The sequence below is a fragment of the Sus scrofa genome, chromosome 2, assembly GCF_000003025.6.
Source record: "Sus scrofa isolate TJ Tabasco breed Duroc chromosome 2, Sscrofa11.1, whole genome shotgun sequence".
In the NCBI taxonomy this organism is placed as follows: Eukaryota; Metazoa; Chordata; class Mammalia; order Artiodactyla; family Suidae; genus Sus; species Sus scrofa.
This window is the reverse complement of record NC_010444.4, coordinates 142,535,889-142,558,120: the sequence shown is the minus strand read 5'-3', so window position 1 is coordinate 142,558,120 and position 22,232 is coordinate 142,535,889. Positions and strand designations below refer to the sequence as shown.

The 22,232-nt window shown below is 44.8% G+C and overlaps 6 protein-coding genes across 7 annotated transcripts in view; all 6 read right to left on the bottom strand.

The window, feature by feature from the left end:
* The window catches only part of LOC102160959 (protocadherin alpha-13), a 110,140-nt gene extending 99,051 nt beyond the window's left edge, over positions 1-11,089 (bottom strand). Inside the window, 3 exon segments of the mRNA XM_021084902.1 lie at positions 6,153-6,274; positions 6,276-6,541; positions 6,544-11,089. Of these exon segments, the coding sequence (XP_020940561.1) occupies positions 6,206-6,274; positions 6,276-6,541; positions 6,544-8,605 (2,397 nt within the window). The 5' untranslated portion in view covers positions 8,606-11,089 and the 3' untranslated portion in view covers positions 6,153-6,205.
* Positions 1-22,232, bottom strand: part of LOC100621803 (protocadherin alpha-2) — a 188,123-nt gene that overhangs the window by 99,048 nt on the left and 66,843 nt on the right.
* Positions 1-22,232, bottom strand: part of LOC100621701 (protocadherin alpha-C2) — a 210,058-nt gene that overhangs the window by 129,564 nt on the left and 58,262 nt on the right. The gene's annotated exons all lie outside the window — the stretch shown is intronic.
* Positions 1-22,232, bottom strand: part of LOC100738826 (protocadherin alpha-6) — a 158,831-nt gene that overhangs the window by 99,050 nt on the left and 37,549 nt on the right.
* The window catches only part of PCDHA11 (protocadherin alpha 11), a 165,995-nt gene that overhangs the window by 129,564 nt on the left and 14,199 nt on the right, over positions 1-22,232 (bottom strand).
* Positions 8,652-20,820, bottom strand: LOC110259139. Its single transcript, XM_021082453.1, is given in 7 exon segments — positions 8,652-8,688; positions 11,099-11,483; positions 11,534-11,891; positions 11,945-13,561; positions 17,291-17,316; positions 17,319-17,969; positions 17,972-20,820. Coding segments are annotated over 7 exon segments (4,845 nt in total). The 5' UTR covers positions 19,743-20,820.

The window sequence follows — 22,232 nt, the reverse complement described above, 5'->3', positions numbered from 1 at the left end:
GGAAACAACCCAAATGTCCATCAACAGATGATTGGATTAGGAAGATGTGGTATGTATACACAATGGAATACTACTTAGCCATAAAAAAGAACAAAATAATACCATTTGCAACAACATGGATGGAACTAGAGACTCTCATACTAAGATACTAAGTGAAGTAAGTCAGAAAGAGAATTCAAATACCACATGATATAACTTATATCTGGAATATAATATATGGCACAAATGAATCCTTTCACAGAAAAGAAAGTCATGGACTTGGAGAACAGACTTGTGGTTGCCAAGGAGGAGGTGGAGGGAGTGGGATGGACTGGGAACTTGGAGACTACTGCCTTTGGAATGGATAAGCAATGAGATCCTGCTGTGTAGCACTGGGAACTATATCTAGTCACTTATGATGGGGCATGATAATGTGAGAAAAAAGAATGTATACATGTATGTGTAACTGGGTCATCTTGCTGTACAGTATAAAATTGACAGAACAGTGTAAACCAACTATAATGGAAAAAATAAACATCATTATAAAATTTTTAAAAAACTAGGTACAAATTTACAATAATCAAAAGAATGTGATACTAGGATAAAGACAGACATATAGATAAATGAAATATAATTAAGTATCCAAAAATAAACTCCTACACTTTTTCATCAATTAATTTTCAACACTTCAATGAGAAAAGAATTATTTTTCAATAAATGATGTCAGGACAACTGATATCCACTTGCATAAGAGTAAAGTTGGACCACTGCCTCACACTACATACAAATATTAACTCAAAATAGCTCAAATGACACAAGCAAGATGTCAGAATAGAAAGTCCCAGCCTTGTCCCCCAACAAAAATACCAATAATAATAATAACATATGTAATAAAACACTCTTATAAGAATTTATTTTGTCCCCCAACAAAAATACCAATAATAATAATATATGTAATAAAACACCCTTATAAGAATTTCTTTTTTTTTTTTGCTATTTCTTGGGCCGCTCCCGCGGCATATGGAGGTTCCCAGGCTAGGGGTCGAATCGGAGCTGTAGCCACCGGCCTGCGCCAGAGCTACAGCAACATGGGATCTGAGCCGCGTCTGCAACCTACACCACAGCTCACGGCAACGCCGGATCCTTAACCCACTGAGCAAGGGCAAGAACCAAACCCACAACCTCATGGTTCCTAGTCGGATTCGTCAACCACTGCGCCACAACGGGAACTCCTTTTTTTTTAATTTTTTTTTTATTTTAAGAATTTCTTAAGAAGTTGGAGTACCCAGATGAGTACAAAGCTGAAACAGCGATATTAAAATAAATGAGTAATTTTATTTTATTCACATCAGCCCCTCCCTCAACCTGGCATAGCTCGGCACCAGGAAAAAATACCCTGGCTCACTACTCCACCTTCAAGGGGAGACAAGTAGAGCATTTGCCCAATGTTTCGGCTTCTCAGAGGGCTGCCTGAGGGACTAGTTTCTGCACTGCTTCACTCAGAGAAGTAATGGAAGTGACATAGTTTGGATGCTTGGAAGCCACGAAGAACAAAGAATAGCAAGGGGGCAGCTAATTCCCTTGGGAAGGAGGGTGGAGAAGTGTGAATCCAGCCTTTCAGCTTTTTGGAGGGCTGCTCAAGGAACTGGTATCTGCCTCACCAGACTTGGAACTGTCAGGAAACCAGCTTACTTTAGATGCCTAGTAGCTGCTAAGAACAAGGGAGCAGCTTGCTGCTGCAGAAATTTGAAATGCTACAGACAGACACTAGTAGGAGCAAGAAAGATCATTAGTATAAAGTAGCCAATCAAGAGATGCAAAAAGAAAAAATAGTGAAAAGGAATGAAGAAACCTATGGGGAGTTCCCATCATGACTCAACGGTAACAAACCCAACTCGTATCCATGAGGACATGGGTTTGATCCCTGGCCTCACTAAGTGGGTTAAGGATCCAGTGTTGCTGTGAGCTGTGGTGGAGGCCACAGCTGCAGCTCCAACTCATACCTTTCGGGAACTTCCATATGCCATGCATGTGGCACCAAAAAAAAAGGACCAAAAAAAAAAGAAAGCCTGTGGGACTTAAGGGACCCATTAAAAGAAACAATCATTGAGGTCTTGAGGATAGGAGAGAGAAAGGGGTATAAAGCTTATATAAAGAAATAATGACAGAACTTCCCAAACCTGGGGAGGGATATGGACATCCAAGTACATGAAGCCAATAGGTTCCCCCAATTTTCAATGCAAACAATCTTCTTCAAGACAAATTATAATGAAACTGTATAAAATCAAAGACAAAAAGAGAGGGAGTTCTCTGGTGGCTCAACAGGTTGAGGACCTGGTGTTACTGCTGTGGCACGGGTTCAATCCTCAGCCTGGGAACTTCCAAATGTTGCAGGTGCAACGAAGAAAGGAAGGAAGGAAGGAAGGAAGGAAGGAAGGAGGAAGTAAAGAAAGAAGAAGAATTTTTAAAGCAAAAAGAGAAAAAAATTATTTAATTCACAATGATCCCCATAAGGCTATCAGTAGATCTCTCCACAGAAGCTTTCTGGGCCAGAAGAGAATAGGATAATATATTCAAAGAGCTGAAAATTCTAAAATGCCAAACAAGAACACGTTACTCTGTAAAGCTGACCTTCAAAAATGAAGGTGAGATAAAGACTTTCCCAAACAACAAAAGCTGAGGGAGTTTGTCACCATTAGATGTGCCTTACAAGAAATGTTGAAAGGAATTCTTCAAGCTGAAATGAAAGGTCGCTAACGAGTAACATGAAAATCATGAAAATACACAACACACCAGTAAAGGTAAGTATATAGTCAGATTCAGAATACTCTACTACTGTAATGTGATGATGTGACAACCGCTTAACTCTAGTATAAGGTTTAAAGGACAAAAGTGCTAAGAACAGCTCTAATAAGTTTTAATAGATACACAATATAAAAAGACGTAAATTATTGCAATAAAATCAAAGTTAGTGGAGAGCAAAGGATTAGAGATTTTGTATGTGATCAAAGTTATCAGCTTAAAAATAGACTGTTCCTAAAGACGCTACCAAAAAACTATGAGAGCTCATCAGTGAATTTGGTCCAGTCGCAAAATACAAAATTAATACACAGAAATCTACTGCATTTCTATATACTAACAATGAAAGATCAGAAAGAGAAATTAGGGAAACAAACCCATTTACCACTGCATCAAAAAGAATAAAATACCTAGGAATAAACCTACCTAAAGAGACAAAAGGGCTGCACTCTGAAAATTGTAAGACACTGATGAAAGAAACCGAAGAAGACACAAATAGACTGAGAAATATACTATGTTCTTGGATTGGAAGAATCGATATTCTCAAAATGGTGATACTACCTAAGGTAATCTACAGATTCAATACAATCCCTATTACCAATGACATTCTTTACAGAATTACAACAAAATATTTTTAAATCTGTATGGAAACACAAAAGATCTCAAATAAACAATTACCAATGACATTCTTTACAGAATTACAACAAAATATTTTTAAATCTGTATGGAAACACAAAAGATCTCAAATAAACAAAACTATATTGAAAAGGAAAAAACAAAACTGGAAGAATCAGGCTCCCTGACTCCATACTCTACTACAAAGTTACAGTCATCAAAACAGTATGGTACTGGCACAAAAACAGAAATACAGATCAATGGAATAGGATATAAAGCCCAGAAATAAGCCCAAACACTATGGTCAATTAATCTATGACAAAGGAGGTGGGAACATACAGTGGATGAAAGACAGTCTCTTTAATAAATGGTGCTGGGAAAACTGAACAACTGCATGTGAGAGAATGAAATTAGAACATTGTCTAACACCATACACAAAAATAAACGCAAATTGGATTAAAGACCTAAGTGTAAGTCCAGACACTATAAAACTCCTAGAGGGAAACATAGGCAGAATGCTCTTTGACATAAATCACAGCAACATCCTGTCTGATCCACCTCCTAGAATAAAGATGATAAAGACACAAATAAACCAACGGAACCTGATTAAACTCAAAAGCTTTTGCACAGCAAAGGAAACCATTTTAAAAAATAAAATAAAAAGACAACCCACAGAATGGGAGAAAAATTTTGCAAATGACTCAACCAACAAAGGCTTAATCTCCAAAATATACAAACAACTCATATGATTCAACAACAAAAAAACAAACAACCCAATTGAAAAATGGCCAGAAGATGTAAATAGACATTTCACCAAAGAAGACATACAGATGGCCAGCAGGCACATGAAAAATGCTCAATATCACTAATTATTAGAGAAATGCAAATCAAAACTACAGTGAGGACCACCTCAGACCAGTTAGAGTGGCCATCATTAACAGGTCAACAAATAATAAATGCTGGAGAGGGTGTGGAGAAAAGGGAACCCTTCTACACTGTTGGTGGGGATGTAAATTGGTACAACCATTATGGAAAACAGCATAGAACTCAGAAAAATAAATAGAGAACTACCATCTGACCCAGAAATCCCACTCCAGGGCGTATATCCACAAAAAAACTTTCACTGAAAAAGATACATGTACCCATATATTCAGCACGATTCACAATAGCCAAGACATGGAAACAACCTAAATGCCAATCAACAGATGAATGGATTAGGAAGATGTGGCACATATATACAAGGGAATATTCAGCCATAAAAAGGACAAAATAATGCCATTTGCAGCAACATGGATGGAACTAGAAACTCTCATACTGAGTGAAGTAAGTCAGAAAGAGAAAGACACCATATGATATCACCTATATGTGGAGTCTAAAATATAGCACAAATGATCTATCTACAAAACAGAAAAGACCATGGACATATAGGATGGACTCATCTTTGCCAGGGGAAGGGGGAGGGAGTGGGATGGATTGGGAGTCTGGGGTTAGTAGATGAAAACTCTTGCATGTGGAGTAGACGGGCAATGAGATCCTGCTGTACAGCACAGGGAACTATGTGTCTAGTTACTTATATGATGGAACATGATGGAGGATAATGTGAGGGAAAAAAAACCTATGTCTACATATGTATGACTGGGTCACTTTGTTGTACAGCAGAAATCGACAGAACATTGTAAATCAATCATAATAAAAAAAATTTTAATGGATGATTGTATCTATAAGATGTTTCAAGTAAGCCAAAAGGTAACCACAAAACAAACAAAAAAGAAACTATAGTAGAGACACACAAGATAAAGAAAAGCGAATCAAAGGATACCACAAAGGAAAATCATTAATTCACAAAAGAAGACAGCAAGAGAGGAGCGAGAAAGCAAACAAACTGCAAACCAGAAAACAATCAAAGAGATGACAATAGTAAGTCCCTGCTTATCAATAATTATTTTAAATGTAAATGGGTTATACTGTCCAACAAAAAGGCAAAGAGGGGCTGAACTGTTATTAAAAAAAAAAAAAGACAACAACAAAAAAAACCAAAAACAAGTTCCAAATATGCTGTGTCCAAGACAATCACTTCAGCTTCAAGGAAACACACAGGCACAAAGTGAAGATATGGAAGAAGACGTTCCATGTAATTGGAAACCAAAAGAGAGCAGAGTAGCTATAATTATATCAGACAAAACTAAGTAAAAAACCGTAACAAGAGACAAAGAAGGTGATTAACAGTGATAAAGGATCAATTCATCAAGAGGATATAGCAATTGTAAATATATATACACCTAACACCACGGCACCTAAATATATAAAACAAATGCTAACAGATGTGAACCGAGTAAGGGAATATTACACTAACAGTTGGGGACTTCAATACCCCACTTACATCAATGGATCAATCAGGCAGAAAACCAATTAGGAAACATTGAACTTGAACTAATTTTATACCAATGAACCTAAAAGATTATAAAGAACATTTATTCTGAAGGCAGCAAAATATAGTCTTCTCAAGCACTGACAGAACATTCTCCAGGGCAGCTTATACGTTAAATTATAAATAAGTTTCAGTATATTTTAAAGGATTGAAATCATATAAAGTATCTTTTCCAACTACGATGGAAGAAAACTAGAAATCAATAACAGGAGGAAAATTGGAAAACTCACAATTTGATGAAAGAAAAGTAAAGAACTTAAAATTGAAATTGAAGAATCTTAAACGAAAAGCTATGAGGAAGGCTAAAACAAAGTTTTAAATGCAACCTCACCTCTTTCAGCTGTTCCGAACCTGCTTCAATTTCCCCTGTTCCCTCTGCAGAATTCAGACACGGAGGCAGGCTGGGGCTGAAGGCCATGAGGTCGGCCTTGGGCGGGCCCTCCCCAGAGCACACCCGCTGCCGCCGCCGCCGCGGAGACGAAGCCCAGCTGCCCACCGCGCTCGAGCACACCAGCCGGGCCGGCCCGGGCACGCACGCGCCCTCGCCGCGCGGCGCCGAGCACCGCAGCGCCGTGTACACCAGCAGCGTCAGCACCAGCAGGCTCGACACCGCGCAGATCGCCACCACCAGGTACACGTGCACGTCCACCAGCGCCGCCTCCGCCGCCGCCGCCGCGGGGCCCACCACCAGCCGCGAAGACGCCTTGGGCGCCGCGCCGCCTCCTCCAGCCACAGCAGCACGGTGGCCGTGGCCGTCAGCGCCGGCTCGCCGTGGTCCTTCACCAGCACCAGCAGGCGCTGGCGCGCCGCGTCCGCCTCGTCCAGGGCGCGCGTCGTGCTGATCTCGCCCGTGTACAGCCCCACGCGGAACGCGCTCCGCGCGCCCCCCGGCGCCGCCGCCTCCTCCTCCTGCAGCTCGTACGACAGCCACGCGTTGTAGCCCGAGTCCGCGTCCACCGCGCGCACCTTCGCCACCACCTGGCCCGCGCCCACCCACCGCGCCACCCGCTGCCTCACCACGCCCGCCCCGCCGCCCGCGCCCCCGGCCCACCCGTGCGGCGGCCAGGGCGACGGCGGCGGCGGCGGCAGCAGCGCGGGCGCGTTGTCGTTCTCGTCCAGCACGAACACCTGCAGCGTCACGTTGCTGCCCAGGGGCGGCGCGCCCGCGTCGCGCGCGCTCACCCGGAACTGCAGCAGCTCCAGCTCCTCGCGGTCCAGCGGCTGCAGCGCGAACACCTGGCCGCTCTCCGCGTGCACCGACACGTAGCTCGACAGCGCGCGCTCGCCCACCCGCCGCTCCACCAGCGAGTAGGCCACCCGCGCGTTCTCCTGCGCGTCCGCGTCGCGCGCCGACACCGTGAAGATGTGGCAGCCGGGCGCGTTGTTCTCCTTCACGAACACCGTGTACTCGGGCTGCGCGAACACCGGCGCGTTGTCGTTCACGTCGCCCACCTCCACCGACACGCGGGCCGTGGCCCACAGCGAAGGCGAGCCGCCGTCCCGCGCGCTCACCACCAGCTCGTAGCTCGCCACGCTCTCGCGGTCCAAGGTGCCGTCCAGCACCAGCGAATAGTAATTCTTGAAGGTGGACACCAGCTTGAAGGGGACATGGGGCGTCAGAGAGCAGGTCACCTGCCCATTGGCACCCGAGTCACGGTCCGACACGCTGATCAAGGCAATGACAGTGCCCACCTGAGCATTCTCTTGGATGGGAAGAGCCAGAGAAGTGATGGTAATCTCTGGAGCGTTATCATTTACATCTACTATTTCCACCAAAATAGTACAGTGACCCGCCATCGGAATATTCCCCTTGTCGATTGCTTCCACGGATATTTCATACAATTTCCTTTCTTCGAAATCCAATTTACCTTTTGTCCTAATTTCTCCACTGTCGGAATTTATGGAAAATGCATACAATACTGCAGGTGATACAGGTCTTCTAAATGAATATATTATGTCTGCATTTGTACCATCATCAGGATCTGTGGCATTTAGTTTGATCACTAACGTTCCATTAAATGCACTCTCTAACATTCTCACTTTATAGATTAATTGGTCAAATTCTGGGGCATTGTCATTCACATCCAGGATTGTAATCAGCAGCTGAACTGTGCCGGTCAGCTCAGGTTTACCTCCATCACTGGCTGTCAGTAATAAATTATGTTCCTGAATTTCCTCTCTGTCCAATGATTTCCTTAACACAAGTGATAACGAAGACGTTTGTTCACGGCTGTTTTGAGGGTCCAAAGTGAAATAGTCGTTTGGATAGACTTGGTAGGTCAAGGCGGAGTTTACTCCAATATCTGCATCAGATGCGCCATCTAGTGGAAACCGAGTTTCCGGTGGTCTGGATTCAGCAATAATTATTCTTTTTTCACTTTCAGGGAACACAGGCGGGTTGTCGTTAATATCCTTCACCTCCACCTCCACGTGGAACACCTGCAGCGGCCGCTCCACGATCACCTCCAGGTGGATGCTGCACTCCAGGCTCCGCCCGCACAGCTCCTCCCGGTCGATCCGAGAATTCACAAACAAAATGCCATTCTGCAGGTTTACCTCCAGAAGGTCCCCGCCGCCTTTGGACGCCATCCGGAACAGGCGCGGCACCAGCTCGGCCAGCTCCAGCCCCAGGTCCTGGGCGATGCGGCCCACGAAGGTGCCGTGTGGGGCCTCCTCCGGGACCAAGTAGCGGACCTGGCCGCTCCCCGCCTCCCAGGCTGCGAGAAACAGAAGCGAGAGCAGCCGAAGCCGAGCTCCTGGGCCTCCTCTCCAGGAAAAGAGCATGGTACACTCAAAAGATTTAAGAGATAGGTAAAGTATATTGACTACCTTACCTCAACTGCCTCTGAAGTTTATTACACGGCCATCTATTGAGATAGGAGACACTAGAGATTTTCCACTATCTGCCAATTTTTCCGCAGGCAGGAAGGAGCGGAAGCGAGTTCTTCCCAGAATTGTTTTCAGTGAAGAGCGACACCATGCGCATGAATGTGTAAGTGCAAAAATGACTCTATCTTCACATTTTCCATTGATGCAGTTTTGTTTTCGTTTGTTTTGTTTTGTTTTTTCATTTGATGACGTTTTTCACCACAAATACGTAATGAAGATTAAATGTTTTTCTTTCCAGCAACAGTAAATCACTGCATTCCCCTAGGTACTAGATGTTAGTTGAAACTGGCTGATAGGTTCCATCTTTTCACAAGTATATTTTTGCATGTGTAAAATGTGGTACAGAATTTTTTAAAAGAGGTCCTATTCCACATTCGCTTTTGCAAATAATACTCCAGTTCTGCATAACTTTGTAGATTCTGATAGGACTGTCCTTTTCCTGTAATATTTTTGAGACCTACTCACACAACATTCCTTGACTCCAAAGGGAAACATAATGAATCACATAACGATAAAACAGATAAACATGGAAAATTCGGTAACGGATATGCCAGATTTTAAATAAGTAAACAATATTTATAACTTCCCCCAAATATGACTGTGAAATATAGATAAAATATTAGTATTTGAAGGAAATGTCCTGTCAATGTGTTATGAATTTGTGAGTGTGTATGTATATAAACACAATAATGTAGACCATTTTGATACAAGTTCTGGATTCTCTTTGTATAAAACATGCAAAAACATTGTGGCTCAGTGGGTTAAGAATCCAACTAGAATCCAGGAGGATGCAAGTTCAATCGCTGGCCTCGCTCAGTGGGTTAAAGGATCCAGCATTGCTACAAGCTGTTTGAGTAGCTTGCAGGTGCCACTCAGACCTTGCATTGCTGCGGCTGTGGCAGCTGCAGCTCTGATTTGACTCCTAGCCTGGGAACTTCCGTTCGCTGCAAGTGTGGCCCTAAAAAGAGAACCAAAAATGCCGAAAACTAGCATCTTATGTATTTGATAGAAATGAAATTACTACCAATAGGTCAAGTCTCCCTCTTTCCTCTCCTCGTCTTCTACCATCACAAGGGAAAAACCTACTACAATTTCAATCAACTCATTTCCCAAGCAACAACAGGTAGATACAGATGTTAACACATCTCTAGCAAGGAAAAAAAAGAAGGAAATCTTATTTTTAACCTAGAACTGTAACTACCTTTACCAAGTCACCAAGCTGCAGGTCAAATAGGGCTAGGAAAGAAATAGCATAGCTCCAATAATTCCCTTCCAGTTTCTGCACAGCTCAGCAGGAAATATGAGCCGGGTTCATTTCCATATCTCTGCTCCCCTCTGAAAATGTGAGTAGAGGATTTGGTATTCGCCCACCCTCATCCTCCTGGTTGCTTGCTCTGTTACTTTTATCCACACAGCTCTACCCATAATGGAATAGTTCCTTGATTCTAATTGTTCTTGTCTATCAGGCCCTACCTTGTCTGATTTACCCTCCACGTAACCTAGACTACAGCCAACCATTTAAAGCGCGCCCTGCCAGACACCCTAGAGCACACATGTGCTTTTATTACTCGACTAACATTTTCTGTAGCTTTCAACACACAGCCTAACTGTCCAGTTGCTCCAATCCTCCTATGGCACTGCTCAGTACATTAGTCACGTAACTAATGTGTTCCCTACAAGTTTACTCTCACATTTTGAATTGGAGCCTCAAATGAATTCATAATTTAATCCTGCCTACAGAGATTCGTCCATATTTTATTGCCTCTTTTCAAATTCCCAAACTCATTCCCATCACCTGGTTCTCACATCATTTACCCAGAAGGATAAGTCATCGAATATGCACTCGGTGGCTCTCTTTTTTCTATCAACATGATTCTTTATATTGTCTATTTTTCATTCCCTACTAAGGGAAAAATAGCTCCACTTTTAAGGCCAACCCTATGCGTTTAAATTTTTTTCTATGTTCTACCCTCCTTCTGATTTTTAAGCTTCATCCTCATTTTTTCTCTGTCTCATCTTCAAAATCTCCCTCTTTACATAAATTTGAGTTATCAGAACCTAGACAGTTTTTATGCAAATGTACTTATATTTTTCAAGGCAACTATTTACAAATAATATGAAAAATTATAGAACGAGAAAAAATATTCATGTGGTGATCCACGGCCTCCATTTCATCTTAATCTCATTATTTAATACATGGAAAGTTGGGCTAATACATGAAAAGTTCAAATGTCTTATATACTTAAATGATATCAAGAACTTATTTCCATGGAAGGGCTTAATCTTCTTGAGACTGTGGAACCCTAGGACTGAAGGCCATGAGGTCGGCCTTGAAAGCAGTGAAATATTCGCAAAGCAAAATATGAAAATAAAAAAGCAGTAACCCACCTTGCTAGAAGTGTCGCCTCCAGTAGACTGTTCCCAACTTCCCCATCTGGTAGTGGACACGGAGGCAGGCTGGGGCTGAAGGCCATGAGGTCGGCCTTGGGCGGGCCCTCCCCAGAGCACACCCGCTGCCGCCGCCGCCGCGGAGACGAAGCCCAGCTGCCCACCGCGCTCGAGCACACCAGCCGGGCCGGCCCGGGCACGCACGCGCCCTCGCCGCGCGGCGCCGAGCACCGCAGCGCCGTGTACACCAGCAGCGTCAGCACCAGCAGGCTCGACACCGCGCAGATCGCCACCACCAGGTACACGTGCACGTCCACCAGCGCCGCCTCCGCCGCCGCCGCGGGGCCCACCACCAGCCGCGAAGACGCCTTGGGCGCCGCGCCGCCTCCTCCAGCCACAGCAGCACGGTGGCCGTGGCCGTCAGCGCCGGCTCGCCGTGGTCCTTCACCAGCACCAGCAGGCGCTGGCGCGCCGCGTCCGCCTCGTCCAGGGCGCGCGTCGTGCTGATCTCGCCCGTGTACAGCCCCACGCGGAACGCGCTCCGCGCGCCCCCCGGCGCCGCCGCCTCCTCCTGCAGCTCGTACGACAGCCACGCGTTGTAGCCCGAGTCCGCGTCCACCGCGCGCACCTTCGCCACCACCTGGCCCGCGCCCACCCACCGCGCCACCCGCTGCCTCACCACGCCCGCCCCGCCGCCCGCGCCCCCGGCCCACCCGTGCGGCGGCCAGGGCGACGGCGGCGGCGGCGGCGGCAGCAGCGCGGGCGCGTTGTCGTTCTCGTCCAGCACGAACACCTGCAGCGTCACGTTGCTGCCCAGGGCGGCGCGCCCGCGTCGCGCGCGCTCACCCGGAACTGCAGCAGCTCCAGCTCCTCGCGGTCCAGCGGCTGCAGCGCGAACACCTGGCCGCTCTCCGCGTGCACCGACACGTAGCTCGACAGCGCGCGCTCGCCCACCCGCCGCTCCACCAGCGAGTAGGCCACCCGCGCGTTCTCCTGCGCGTCCGCGTCGCGCGCCGACACCGTGAAGATGTGGCAGCCGGGCGCGTTGTTCTCCTTCACGAACACCGTGTACTCGGGCTGCGCGAACACCGGCGCGTTGTCGTTCACGTCGCCCACCTCCACCGACACGCGGGCCGTGGCCCACAGCGAAGGCGAGCCGCCGTCCCGCGCGCTCACCACCAGCTCGTAGCTCGCCACGCTCTCGCGGTCCAAGGTGCCGTCCAGCACCAGGGAATAGTAATTCTTGAAAGTGGACACCAGCTTGAAGGGGCTGTGGGGCATCAGCGAGCAGGTCACCTGCCCGTTGGCACCCGAGTCGCGGTCGGACACGCTGATCAAGGCAATGACAGTGCCCATCTGAGCATCCTCTCGCACTGGGAGCGACAGCGAAGTGACCATTACCTCGGGGGTATTGTCATTCAAGTCGAGAACTTCTACCAAGACTGTGCAGTGACCTGCCATGGAAGGAATCCCTTTATCAACAGCGTTAACCTGAATTTCATACTCGTTATTCTCTTCAAAATCCAATTTCCCGTAAATTCTAATTTCACCTGTTTCTGAATTTATTGAAAACATACGTTTTTCACTCACTGGCAAAATCATTCTGATTCCATAGGAGATTTCTCTATTTGGTCCTTCGTCTAGATCAGAAGCGTTTAGTTGAATCACTCTGGTGTCATTTGGGACATTTTCAAACAGCACTACTTTATAGCTAGGTTTATCAAACTCAGGAGCGTTGTCATTGACATCCAGGATTGTGATTTGAATCTGAACAGATCCTGTTAGCTCGGGTTTACCGCCATCCAGAGCGGTCAGCAAAATGGTAAGTTCTGGCATTTCCTCTCTATCCAAAGACTTCCGAAGAATGAGTTCAGGCAATATACTTTTATCGGTTTTGGTTACTACTTTGAGAGTAAAATATTCATTGAGACTTAACCTATAGGTCAGAAGAGAGTTTAAGCCAATATCCGCATCAGAAGCGCCCTCTAGAGGAAAACGAGAGTCCAGAGGAGCAGATTCAGAAATAAGTACCTTTTGTTCTCTTTCTCTGAACACCGGCGGGTTGTCGTTAATATCCTTCACCTCCACCTCTACATGGAACACCTGCAGCGGCCGCTCCACGATCACCTCCAGGTGGATGCTGCACTCCAGGCTCCGCCCGCACAGCTCCTCCCGGTCGATCCGAGAATTCACAAACAAAATGCCATTCTGCAGATTTACCTCCAGAAGGTCCCCGCCGCCTTTGGACGCCATCCGGAACAGGCGCGGCACCAGCTCGCCAGCTCCAGCCCCAGGTCCTGGGCGATGCGGCCCACGAAGGTGCCGTGTGGGCCTCCTCCGGGACCAAGTAGCGGACCTGGCCGCTCCCTGCCTCCCAGGCTGAGAGGAGCAGAAGCGAAAGTAGCAGTCGCCGAGATTCGAAGCCCCCTCGCCAGGAAAAGACCATTGCAGATAATGAGATCTCTGCGGTGAGACTGTCGGTTTTAGGAGGTAGCTCGCCTGTCAACATCTATGAGCATTTCCCCTTTCTGTAAGTATATATTTAGTAAATTTTACTCAGCATTACGGTCAATATGGAGTCAATCCTATTCTGTGAATGGTTGGAATCTGGGCGTGGAGTTTTCTCTTTTCACCTTTCGGGTGTACAGCGACATCATGTGACCGATTATGTAAGTACAAGAAAGATCCCGAGGTTCTTCGTGGTTTAACCGCTTGTTAAATATGTTTTGACTTTTTGATATTTTCATGGATCATTGGCAAATGCCTACTTATTTAATATAGACAATGTTTTTAACAAAGCACAATTACTATTATACTTAGGCTTTTAAAATATTCTGCTTCAAAGTCTATCACAAAATAATCGCTGAAATACAGTATGTCAGAAACTAAACCTTAGCTATTACCAAAAATAAAATATAGAATAATATACACCACCCCTGCCTTGTGTTGCTTACAACTCACATTTGTAAAACTTTCATCCTTCACAAGCAGTTCATTCTAAGACTTTAGAAGAAAGATAAGAATTCCTTCATTTAGTAAAAGAAAAAACCTAATATTCCATTCATGCACATTATTTACAAATCTGGTGAATATTAGAATTCATCACAAATATGGAATATGTCTTTGTTTTGGTTCCTCGATGCTCAAATGTGGTGACTTTTCATACAACTGCTCTCATTCTCATAATATGTTGAAATGAAACTTGAGTGCAGATTCCAGAATATTTTACTCTGGCAAGAGTGAAGCATTTTCATGTAAAAATGTTGAGTCAAAGCATCTAAATTTCACAGTATTCTGAAGTGGCAGTAAAGCACTAATGTGAAAAAGATTTTTGTGAAATGTTTTGAAACCCAATCTTATTGACTAAAATCAAAAGAATATGAACTTCATATTGATGGTTTAATTTCCCTCTAAATCCTTCTCTCCAGGCCAGTTGGTAGCTACTTAGAATATGTTTATCTTCAGAAAATCAGAATGGTGACTGTGATTCAAGGGAGAATCAAAAGACTTTTCATAATTTTATTTATTTACTCAAGACCAGACAGCTCAAAGGAAAACAAACCACACCTTGGGTCCCACAGCTAGTTGTGAACAAGGCACGATTGAAGCCCCGCCACAGCAGAATGCAAGCCACTGCAGTGACAATGCTGGATCCTTAAGCAGTTGTGTCACAAGGAACTTCTAAGCATCTTATTTATAAGCTCATTTAAATTCAGATCAAAATCTTTAAACCAGTAATTTGTCACTATTCCTTTTACATATAATAAAGAGAAATGAGCCAAGAAATCTTTATAGAACCAGAAATAATAACCAAGAAGTTTTCTACAAGTATTGAATAACTTAAGTCACCTACCACAGGGTTTTAATTAATGAAAAACACATTTATGCTGTGATACCATCACACTATTGAAATTGTCTATCACTAACCAACAAGTTTCTTTTTCTTTTTTGGGCTGTGCCTGTAACAGCATATGGAAGTTCCCAGGCTAGGGGTTGAATTGGAGCTGCAGCTGCTGGTCTACACCAATGGGATCCAAGCCACTTCTGCAACCTACACCACGGCTCACCACAAACCCACATCTTTAACCCACAGACCGAGGCCAGGGATCAAACCCTCATCTTCATGGATACTAGTTGGGTTTGTAACCTGCCAAGCCATGATAGGAACTCCACCACCAAGCTTCTTCATTTTACATCTTCCAGTTTCAAAAATAGTCAAGGTACCATAATTGCTAAGGAAGCTTGTCGTAGTGTGTACGTTGTCCTCACACACTGTTAGACATAATTAAATTATAAAACAGATAGGAACATCTAAATTCAGCTTAATACATAATCAAACTACAAAATCAGATGAAATTACAATTATACATCACAGAATGCAATCCTGAAATTGAAATACATCTGAAAGAGGCTAAATTTGTAGAAATTAATCCACATAACTTAGAATTATCTAGGATGTGCATTGATTACTTATGTACTATGTAAAAGTAACAATTTGCAAAATTTTAAACTGTACTTAAAACATTCCAATGTCTTTTTTATTCAATTTAAATGACACTGAGTCATTCCAAGAACTTCATGTGGAAGTGGGTAATAACATGTGCCCTACCTAACATTCACATTTATTTATATTTACAAATTTCATAAATGATGTGATGGTTTAATCACTTTTGAGTCTGAAATATTTCATATTTTAATCTTGTTACCTAATTTGGACTAAAGAATGTTTTTAGACAATTAATATTGAGATACAAAATTTCATAATGAAATTATGAGCTGCAAGCATGGGGGTCCTTGCAGCATCCAGATGGTATGCTATGTAATTTTTTTTTTTTTGTCTTTTTGCCATTTCTTGGGCCACTCCTGCGGCATATGGAGTTTCCCAGGCTAGGGGTCGAATCAGAGCTGTAACTGCCAGTCTATGCCAGAGCCACAGCAACACGGGATCCGAGCAGCGTCTGTGACCTACACCACAGCTCACGGCAACGCCAGATCTTTAACCCACTGAGCAAGGGCAGGGACCGAACCCGCAACCTCATGGTTCCTAGTCGGATTCGTTAGCCACTGCGCCACGATGGGAACACCTATGCTATGTAATTTTAATGGAGAATGGTCAAATATGACGCTCATCAGATTCTCAAAAATGTCAGTGAGTCTGCCATCCTACATTCAGCTAAGAACCACTGGTTAGAAGAACAACCTAGAGGTAAATGATCTTTCCCAGAATCCTCAAATGTGGTTGTAGACATGGGGAGAAAATTTCACAAACACCGTGATAAAACATTTAAAGACAGGAAATTTAAAATGTGAGATGAATAAAACTGACAAATATCAATAGGCTTGACTTTGATGCAGTTAAATTCCTCTTTATGAATGAATCCAGAAACTTAGGAAATAATGCCAACTACTAAATATTGCAGATAATATAAGCCTATATGGATTTCTTAAGCAAGTTTGAAAGACTTAAGTTATATGTATTTACCTAGTGACTCTAGAAGCATAAACATAGGAGTTCTGTTTCATTATGTAGTAGATAAATCTACACCCATTTCATGGAACAAAATTTAAAATGGGCAGAAATTTTAGTTATATTATTTCAATGAAATAAGTAGTCTAAAGCAAAAGCTGCATTTTTATGGCAAATAATGTGAAAACAGGTTTTATCTTATTGGTAAAAGCAAAACTGAGGATTATTTAATGGACAAATGTTTAAACCACGGGAATAAAAAAGGAAAAACCTTTCAGACTTGAATGTTCAATTTTTGATAAAAGTCTGAAGTGAGAAAAATTAAGTGAATGGATAATATGAAAATATCCAGGCAAAAGCCTGTTTAAAAAAGAATCTGTAAATAATGCATAGTGATTTTCTACAAAACTGGGAATTACAGATGAAATGAAATGACGTGGGTAGATCAGTGAAAATTAGATATTATTTCTAATAAAGTGATGACAGGAAAATCAGTCTTGCATCATTTAAAAAAAAAGTTCTAACAAAACATTTGAAAATAAGATATTAATCCTAAACTTCATATGATTAAAGTTGGACATATATATCATTTGGTGCTTCATTAGCATCATTTTTTAAAACAATACTCAAAATACAAATATTTGTTTAAGTTCCCTATGAGAGAAATTGGGTTTTTAAAAAAACTGAACATAGACTTTAAAAAAGGGAAAATCTGTTGAACTCACCTGCCCAGGGTGATTTGATCCTGCACCTGCCTTTCCTCTCCAACTTCTTTATCCACCCCTGGAGGCAGGCTGGGGCTGAAGGCCATGAGGTCGGCCTTGGGCGGCCCCTCCCCAGAGCACACCTGCTGCCGCTGCCGCCGCCGCCGCGGAGACGAAGCCCAGCTGCCCACCGCGCTCGAGCACACCAGCCGGGCCGGCCCGGGCACGCACGCGCCCTCGCCGCGCGGCGCCGAGCACCGCAGCGCCGTGTACACCAGCAGCGTCAGCACCAGCAGGCTCGACACCGCGCAGATCGCCACCACCAGGTACACGTGCACGTCCACCAGCGCCGCCTCCGCCGCCGCCGCCGCGGGGCCCACCACCAGCCGCGAAGACGCCTTGGGCGCCGCGCCGCCCTCCTCCAGCCACAGCAGCACGGTGGCCGTGGCCGTCAGCGCCGGCTCGCCGTGGTCCTTCACCAGCACCAGCAGGCGCTGGCGCGCCGCGTCCGCCTCGTCCAGGGCGCGCGTCGTGCTGATCTCGCCCGTGTACAGCCCCACGCGGAACGCGCTCCGCGCGCCCCCCGGCGCCGCCGCCTCCTCCTGCAGCTCGTACGACAGCCACGCGTTGTAGCCCGAGTCCGCGTCCACCGCGCGCACCTTCGCCACCACCTGGCCCGCGCCCACCCACCGCGCCACCCGCTGCTCACCACGCCCGCCCCGCCGCCCGCGCCCCCGGCCCACCCGTGCGGCGGCCAGGGCGACGGCGGCGGCGGCGGCAGCAGCGCGGGCGCGTTGTCGTTCTCGTCCAGCACGAACACCTGCAGCGTCACGTTGCTGCCCAGCGGCGGCGCGCCCGCGTCGCGCGCGCTCACCCGGAACTGCAGCAGCTCCAGCTCCTCGCGGTCCAGCGGCTGCAGCGCGAACACCTGGCCGCTCTCCGCGTGCACCGACACGTAGCTCGACAGCGCGCGCTCGCCCACCCGCCGCTCCACCAGCGAGTAGGCCACCCGCGCGTTCTCCTGCGCGTCCGCGTCGCGCGCCGACACCGTGAAGATGTGGCAGCCGGGCGCGTTGTTCTCCTTCACGAACACCGTGTACTCGGGCTGCGCGAACACCGGCGCGTTGTCGTTCACGTCGCCCACCTCCACCGACACGCGGGCCGTGGCCCACAGCGAAGGCGAGCCGCCGTCCCGCGCGGTCACCACCAGCTCATAGCTCGCCACGCTCTCGCGGTCCAAGGTGCCGTCCAGCACCAGTGAATAGTAATTCCTGAAGGTGGACACCAGCTTGAAGGGGCTGTGGGGCATCAGCGAGCAGGTCACTTGCCCATTGACACCAGAGTCGCGATCGGATACACTGATTAGCGCGATGACTGTGCTTGGCTGAGTGTCCTCTGGTACTGGTAGAGAGAGAGAGGTCACAGTGACCTCAGGGGCATTATCATTGGCATCTAAGATTTCGATCAAGACTGTACAGTGACCTGCCATTGGGGGATTCCCCTTATCTGTAGCTTGTACTTGGATTTCATAAAACTTGTTTTCTTCATAATCTAAAGTCCCATTGACCCTCACTTCTCCGTCATTTTCGTCTAGGGTAAATAACCGTCTTCCGTTGGGTTTAACTGACGTCAAGGAGTATGTTACCTCCCCATTGACTCCTTCATCTCGGTCTGTGGCGTTTAACCTTATCACAAGAGTGTCTTTAGCAGCATTTTCCATCAGTCTCACCTTGTACTCTGATTGTTCAAACTCTGGATCGTTGTCGTTAGTATCCAAGACTCGGACCGAGAGCTGAACGGTGCCAGTGAGCTCTGGTTTCCCTCCGTCTGCAGCCGTCAGTAGCATATTCAGTTCTGGGGTTTTCTCTCTATCCAGAGATTTCTTTAATATAAGTGAGAGTCGTTTAATCTGCTTACTATTCGTTGGTAATTCTAAAGAAAAGTACTCATTTTGACTTAGCCTGTAGGTTAATTGAGCATTCTCTCCTATATCCGCATCAGAAGCGCCCTCTAGAGGAAAATGCGAGTCTGGTTGCTTAGATTCAGAAATCAGCAGCTTTTGTTCCCTGAGAGAAAACACAGGCGGATTATCGTTAATGTCCTTCACCTCCACCTCCACGTGGAACACCTGCAGCGGCCGCTCCACGACCACCTCCAGGTGGATGCTGCACTCCAGGCTCCGCCCGCACAGCTCCTCCCGGTCGATCCGAGAATTCACAAACAAAATGCCATTCTGCAGGTTTACCTCCAGAAGGTCCCCGCGCCCTTTGGACGCCATCCGGAACAGGCGCGGCACCAGCTCGGCCAGCTCCAGCCCCAGGTCCTGGGCGATGCGGCCCACGAAGGTGCCGTGTTTGGCCTCCTCCGGGACCGAGTAGCGGACCTGGCCGCTCCCGGCCTCCCAGGCTGCGAGGAGCAGAAAGGAGAGAAGCAGACGCCCAGGGTCCAATCCCCTTCCTTGAGTCGCGAACATCGCATACAATGACTTCCAAAATAAGATTCTTTACACCTACAATACCATAGACTCCAGTTCCAGGTTAAAAATCTTGCTGAATTTTTCAGAAGTTTGAAAGGATCCTTTAAGCGTAGCATCCGGCATGATGGAGACTTTAAACAGGGAAGTTCCTGGCTGTTCAGACCAACCCTTGAAGAACTATTTCCTCCAAGTAAAGAGCGACACCTTGTGCCTGAAATCGTGAGTATTTACACTACATCCAACACCACAGAATTTTACTTCGAGAAAAAAATAATTTAGCATGTTTCACGTTGTTATCCCCCAAAATATATTTCTGAAGTGCTTTTTGTGGAACGTTTAGATTTTAAGTCATACTGAAAGTGATGGTATGTGGAAAATGACATTTTATTCTTGATTAACATCAAATTAAAATGTTCTGAAGTTTGATTTAGAGTTGGACAATTGTTCTTTTACTTACCTATATATACAGAGAGAGAGAGATCAATTCTATAGGTGACCTTATGCAAAACTAGAGTCAGACATTTCCTCCCATTAAATATCAAATTTGAACTGTTTAATTCTAGTCTCCCTTGTTAGTTCAGCTGTTAGGAAAATCAAAGACAAATTTGAAGATTTAATAACAATTCCTTGGCCTTTACGTTCTGCACAGTGTGTTTTTATCTGTGTGCACTTGCTTTCTGTCATTTTTTTTTTAGTTCTGATTCTTTATAATTATCCACATTTAATTGTGGTCTTGTCGCAAGCAACTACATACCCACTGAAGAACAATAAGAAAAACAAAAATGTGTTTCCAAGTTGGTAGTTTAAAACAGAATTCACAAGAGACAAGCCTATTGATATAAATGAAATTTACATTTGTCATATATGCTTTCTCATGAAAGCTGCATTGTTAGCAAATAATACAGGTATCAAAATAACACTACATAATGGTGTCAATATATGAAAGAAGTAGTATTTCAACTACAGCATGATTTTTTTTCTGCTTTTTTTTTAGAGCTGCATCTGTGGCATATGCAAGTTCCCAGGCTAGGGGTTAAATGGGAGTTGTAGCTGCCAGCCTGCAGCACAGCCACAGCAACATGGGATCCCAGCCACATCTGCAACATGCACCACAGCCCATGGCAATGCCAGATCCTTAATCCAGGGGAGAGAGGCCAAGGATCGAACTAGCATCCTCATGGATACTAGTCGGGTTCATTACCACTGAGCCATGATGGGAACTTGAATGATTTTTATTACCCCTTAATGAGTAAAAAATTGCTATGAAGTTTTCCGTGCCATATTGGTATTTCTCCTCACCAACACTGGCTGTTGTATATCTATCAAGGTATATTCATGAAAATAGCTGACCTGTTTCTTCTTAAAAGAATTTTGGATTTGAGACTGTAAGTTCATCCAAAACAATGAAATGATGTCTAATCAAATCTCCTCTAAGTACCTAATATTGTGCTTTAGAAAACATAGAAAATAAACAGTTCAACCAAATGCTAAGTGACCTTGGTGTTTACAGAACTTCAATTTCATAAAATACCAACCAGAAAATCAGAATTGTTGATGTGAGCATTCATTGCTTGAAGCTGTGATTTAGTTACATGCCCTTTGTCTTTTGATATATACTTGGGATTTAAGGAGGAAAAAAGAAGACACGGGAGAAGTTTAGAATAGAAAGTGATTCAGAATAATTATCACTCTAGCTTTAGTATTTTGTTGTATGGTTTTGATGATTCATGTCCAATCAAAAAATGTTACAATGAAAAAATTACTGGTACATTTATATTGTGTTAATATTTTCCTTTATCTTGAATATACAAATACACTATTGCTAATTTTGAGTCTTTTTTTTTAATTTACTCTTTTCCCAATATTATTATTCTGCTAGAACTCTTTTTAAAGTAAATTCAAAATTCTTCCTTAAAAATTAACAAAGCAGACTTATTACATTTTATGACACTGAATTCTGTTTTGCATCTGATAAAACCAACTAGTTATATGGGCCTCTTCTCAAAATATAGCATTAGGCTAGATAACAGTAGATTTTAAATGCTATTTAAAGCCTGTCAGATTTATTTTGTAGAAGGAAGCAACAGTCCTCCAACCTCTTTGTTATGGAAAATGGGGTTTGAGATGTTACCGGCAATGTGGAGTCTTTAAAGGTGGGTAAATGCACATAAGAAAGTTTACTCAAGGGAGAAGATGATATACATGTCTGAATTAAAAACAGATGTTAATTGACGGAATACTTTCCAATACCGTGATATTTTGCAAGTATGTGAAGTGACACTGTACAAACATCAAGTCACAAAAGTGTTTGATATATTGAATGATCCAAAGACATATCTTTTGCATTCTGTCTGTGGCATTTCAGATATCATCATCCCAACTAGCCCCTATTGAATAGTTTATGATATTCTTGAATTCATCTTTGAAGATGGTCCTGAGATCTGGAGATAGGCTAACACCAAGAAGTCACATTGATACAGGCTAACA